Source organism: Diospyros lotus, chromosome 2, assembly GCF_014633365.1.
Source record: "Diospyros lotus cultivar Yz01 chromosome 2, ASM1463336v1, whole genome shotgun sequence".
Classification (NCBI taxonomy): Eukaryota; Viridiplantae; Streptophyta; class Magnoliopsida; order Ericales; family Ebenaceae; genus Diospyros; species Diospyros lotus.
In genome coordinates, this window is record NC_068339.1 from 38,365,368 (window position 1) to 38,371,019 (window position 5,652).

The 5,652-nt window shown below is 41.1% G+C and overlaps 1 protein-coding gene across 1 annotated transcript; it reads left to right on the forward strand.

The window, feature by feature from the left end:
- Nucleotides 1-3,855: 3,855 nt before the first annotated feature.
- Nucleotides 3,856-4,212, forward strand: LOC127794805 (uncharacterized mitochondrial protein AtMg00860-like). The gene has a single exon (XM_052326059.1). The coding sequence runs from the start codon at nt 3,856-3,858 to the stop codon at nt 4,210-4,212; it is 357 nt and encodes a 118-aa protein (XP_052182019.1).
- Nucleotides 4,213-5,652: the final 1,440 nt, after the last annotated feature.

Below are 5,652 nucleotides of genomic sequence, written 5' to 3' on the forward strand. Positions count from 1 at the left end.
GTTTCACATGCCATATTTCTGACATATTTTCTTTTTTAATTGAATAGAAATAATTAGATCAACTTGTATGTGTCCAAACCCCCCCCCCCCCCTTTGCAATGACATGTAATTTTGTTCCTATTAATTAAATTCATTAATTGAAATTTCTAGGAGAAATTGACTATTTCAGATAATTTGAGGCATATTTAGATCATCAGGCGGGGGTTTGACGGATCAAGTGGACTACAGAGGGTTTGGGTGGGAAAATTAAAGATAATTCATGAATCGAGACGGGCATAAGGATGATCAAAGGTAGGGAGAAGTGAGTAGGGAAAAAGGAGGTGAAAATACACTGGAGAATGTTCTTAGTTAATTGAAGATTGAGGCATGGAAGCCTCGGTTGACTGAAGTTAGAAGACTGGAACTTGTTTCGCTCATTAGGCAAGTTCAAACAATTGAACCAAGGGTTCTATTGATTGAACCTTGAAGGGGACTAAAAAATAAGAATATGGGACTAAAAAAAATTGAGAATGTGTTTATGAAAGCTTTGGAAGATAGCACTAACTTCAGATTTCTCTTTCGTGAGGTATATTCAACATACCTTAATATGGTCATTGATGAAAGTGACAAACCATCTTGTGTTAGACAGGTTTGGGGTTCGTGCGGGTCTGCAAATGTCTCTATGAATTAGGTAAAACAATTGGGAATGCGTATAGGGATGGATTGAATGACTGTTGTTGGGATTGTTTGGCAAGAAGACAACTCTCACATTGAAATATAATTCTCTCTTTATTGAAGAACAAATGAGGGTACAATGTTTCTGGGTAAGAAAAACTTGGATGTCCAAGGCATTTGTGCCACAAATTAACATTAGAATTGGAAATAACTGTGTGTGTGTGATAAAGAGAGAGGGAGAGAGAGAGCTTATTTGGTGACTGATGTCTTGGAAAAGCATCATCTCTTGAAACATGTCACGCGTGGCCGACCCCTATGACTACAATTTACTGTCAATTTAATTACTTTTGCATTACTAATATTGCTATAATTTTTATTTCAGTATTTCTTTATTACTTGACTGGACAATTAGAATTTTCCTATGCATGTGGATAGCTGGCTGTCTGTTGCAACGGCCGGGCTGGGGAATCTGCCCTTGGGTAGCCTATATATAGTCCGTTACATGACTATGGAAAGCATCAAATGAGAAATTATTGAATTCTACTTCTTTCTACCGCTCTTCTTCTCTCTCTCTTTTCTCTTCAATATCGTTTCGCTCCTACTCTATTCTGAGCAGCACATACTTCGATCCTAATCGGATTGGAAAGAAAGCCATTGTCACGCTTGGGTCGTGACAACTTGGTATCAAAGCTCCGGCTCTTGGCCGAAAGCATTGAGTTAATGGTAGACGTAACTAGGATGAAAGGATTAGAGATGCAGCTGCAACAAGTCAGCTTGTTTCTGGTCTATTTTCATGATCGGGTCGATCAGTTGGAGTTGGGGGCTACGTGGGAGCATGAAGCAATCGTAGCATTGGATCGCAAGGTCGAGAGCTCCATGGAAGGATTGGAGTGTAGGCTGGATAGCTCCATTGCGAGGGTGTGGGAGGAGTTAGGAGTTCAGATGCAACAATTTATGTTGATGTTTACCCGACAACATGCAGTAAGAGTCTCACCTGACTTTCCTCCGAGGGGTAGAATTGAACCCATTCTAGGAGAGAATATAATGAACCAAGGAAATGACCACCGTGAAAATGAGATTGAACCAGATGAGGAAATAGAAGGATTCATGAGAAGAAGAAGAGATGACCAAATTAATCATCAACCACCGAGGTTTTCTATGCCTCGAATGGAGATACCAACCTTTGAAGGAGTTAATCCCAGATGGTGGATAAAGAGATGTGAGAGGGTGTTTGAATGGTATAATATACCCGAAAGACAGAGGATAACGTTGGTGTCAGTGTACTTTAACGAGGTGGTGGCTTGGTACCAAGGATGTGTGAGAATGGGAAGGATTCACATTTGGGAAGAATTTGCAGAAAAATTGAATGGACGCTTCGGGGAAAAAAGCATGGTGGACATTGTCGAGGAGTTTAATAAGCTAAAGTAGGTCGGGAGTGTGGAATCTTACCAGAAAGGGTTTGAGGAGCTTAAGTCACTTATGATCCACCATAATCCTCACATTTCTGAAGCTTATTTTGTGTCTAGTTATTTAAGCGTGCTGAATGATGAATTGAGACTAATGGTAAAGGTGTTGAGGCCCAAAACTGTCGAGCAAGCTTTAGAAAGCGCACGACTACAGGAGATGGTGGTTGAAGCTCTAGTGAAGAAACAAAAGCAGTAACAGAAGAACATGGGATCTGGGTCGTTTCCTTCAGGAGGCAGAAACCCTAATAGGGAGGTGGTCAGGGAGAGTTATGGGATAAAAAATGTGGCTGGAGGAGGTTTTTCATCCTATGGTGGTAGATTAGGAGATCAAATGAGACTTGCTGGGTTGTGCTATAGGTGTGGGGACAAGTATTTCCCTAGACATCAATGTAAGAGGCAAATTTTGTTGTTAGAAGGCGATGAGGAAGGGGTACACGAAATTGAAGAAGAAAGTGAAGAAGAAGAGTGTGAAGGGGGACACGATGGAGAGATTTCCATACATGCACTCAAAGAAGTCCCTAACAACAAAATAATTAAGGTCGAAGGTAAGGTAAAGGACTGTAGCCTAATGATTTTGATTGATAGTGGAAGCACTCACAGCTTCCTTGATGAAGGAATGGAGGGAAAGCTCAAGTGCAAGTTGGTCAGTACACAACCACTGAGTGTAACCGTTGCCAACAGAAACAGGGTAATAAGAAAGTTAACTTGCAGGGGATTCTGTTGGGAGATGCAGGAAGAGCCATTCGAGGCTAATTTGAGACTCTTGGGCCTAGGGTGTTGTGATGTCGTTTTGGGTATAGATTGGATGAAAGAAATTAGTCCTATTAGCTTTGATTTTAATAGGATGGAAGTTTCCTTTGAGAAGGAGGGAAGAAGATTGACTCTATCTGGAGGAAGGGAAACAGGAGTATGCAAGATGATAACTGGAAAAAGGCTCTAAAAGGTGATCAACAACAAGTGAAGGCGGCTAACACAATTGTTTTCAATTGTGTCGGTAGATGAGGCACCAGGCAGTGCCAAGTCAGGAGAGGCTTATTTCAGCATCTAGACCCTGAATTCCACTACTGGGCAGGTACAAAACTCTGCTTAACTTGATAAATTGCTGATTGAATTTAATGATATATTCCAAGAACCAAAGCCCTACCCCCTAACCAAGAATTTGACCATGCCATTCATCTTAAGCCCAATTCAGAGCTTGTTAACGTGAGATCTTATAGATACCCACCAATTCAGAAATCTATCACTGAAACCATAGATAGGGAAATGTTGCAACAGTTAATCATTAAACCCAGCCATAGCCCCTTTGTTTCTCCCGTTTTATTGGTAAAAAAAGGGGATGGTTCATGGTGTATTTGTGTGGACTATCGCCAACTTAACGCTATGACTATCAATGACAAGTTCCCTATACCTTTAGTGGAAGATCTTTTGGATGAACCAAACTAAGCCAAATTCTTTTCTAAACTTGACATTCGCTCGGGTTATCATCAAATTAGGATGAAACCCAAAGACACTTCTAAAACGGCTTTTAGATTCCATCATGAGCATTTTGAGTTTCTGGTGATGCCATTTGGGCTCACCAATGCCCCAACCACTTTTCAATCACTAATGAATCGAATCTTTGAGCCTCACCTAAGAAAGTTTATATTGGTTTTCTTCGATGGCATACTTATTTATAGTCCATCCTTTGAAACTCACCTAAAACACCTTAAAACCACTTTTGAGATCCTTAAATCCAATGATCTCTATATCAAGAGGTCCAAATGTGCTTTTAGTGGAGTATCTAGGGCATGTGATCTCAGAAAATGGGGTCAGCACCGACCCTGGCAAGATAGAGGCTATGTTGAATTGGCCAAAACCCAAATCAGTCAGAGCTTTAAGGGGGTTCTTGGGCCTCACTAGTTACTATCGCAGATTTGTCAAGGGATATGTTGTTATTAGTAAGTCCTTAATAGGGCTCTGGAAGAAAGAAGGGTTTAATTGGGGTGATGAAGCTGACATAGCCTTTGAAAGGGTAAAGGAAGCAATGAGTAGAGTTCCCACTTTCGGGCTACTTGATTTTGGTAAACCATTTGTATTGGAGAGCAATGCTTGAGCAACCTGTATTGGGGCAGTGTTGATGTAAGAAGGTAGAGCCCTAGCCTTTCTCAGCCGTGCATTAGGACCAAAACATGTGGGATTAAGCATTTACGAGAATGAGTTCTTGGTTGTGTTAATGGCTGTTGATAAGTGGCGACATTACTTTGAGGGAAGGAGGTTTATAATTAAAACCGACCATGAAAGCTTGAAATTTTTGTTGCAACAGAAATTGCACACCCCGCTGCAAAAGAAGGGGATATCTAAGCTTATGGGGTTGGACTATGTGATCCAGTATGGAAAAGGGAAAGAAAATGTGGTTGCCGATGCCTTGTCCAAGTGTTATGAAGTTAGGGAAGTGGCCCTTATAACTACGGTAATTCCTGATTGGTGCAAGGAAATTATAGACAACTATGAAGGGAATGCAAAGATCAAACAAGTATTGGAAAAAGTTGCTACGGGCAACAAAGGTGAGGATGGATATAGTTTAAGTGGAGGAGTGTTGAGATACCATGGAAGGATAATGGTGGGAGATAATGATGATCTCAAGAAGAGAATACTGTGATCTCTCCACGAGTCAGCCTTAGGAGGGCATTCGGGAGTACAAAACACTTACCTAAGGGTAAAACAATTGTTTCATTGGCAGGGTCTTAAAACAGAGGTGAAGAAATTTGTCATGGCTTGTGAGGTGTGCAAACGGTGCAAGAGTGAGACAGTAGCCTACCTTGGGCTTCTACAACCCTTATCGATTCCAGACCAAGTTTGGGAAAACATCTCTATGGATTTCATTAAAGGGCTGCCGAAATTTGAGGGAAGGTTTAACATCTTGGTAGTTGTTGATAGGGTCACTAAATTCACATACTTCATAAGGCCCATTTTACAACCTAAGATGAGGCCCTAATATTTTTGGACCAGGTGGTTAAGGTGTACGGTATTCCAAAGACTATTATTTTAGACCGGGATAAGGTTTTTACCAATCTGTTATGGTAGGAGCTCATGAAGGCCTTGGGGACGAGGTTGAACATGTCCACGGCATATCACCCTCAAACGGATAGCCAAACCGAGAGGGTGAACCAAAGCTTAGAAAGTTATCTGAGGTGCATGAGTTTTCTGCACCCTAAAGAGTGGCATAAATGGATGCCTATGGCATAGTGGTGGTACAACTCTAACCACCACTCATCACTCAAAATGTCACCGTTTGAGGCTATTTTTGGTTACCAACCCCCCTTGATACTGATTGTAGGGAATTACTTAATAGTGGCTAAAGTGGAAGACTATTTGCAATAAAGAAAAATAGTGCTACAACAGTTAAAAAGAGAGTTGGCATTGGCTCAAAATAGGATGAAGCAAATCTCTGATCGCAGAAGAAGTGATCGAGAGTTCAATGTGGGTGAGGAAGTATATTTAAGGCTGCGATACCCCCCATCTTAAGTTCATTTTTTTAGGGCTTGTATCCAAA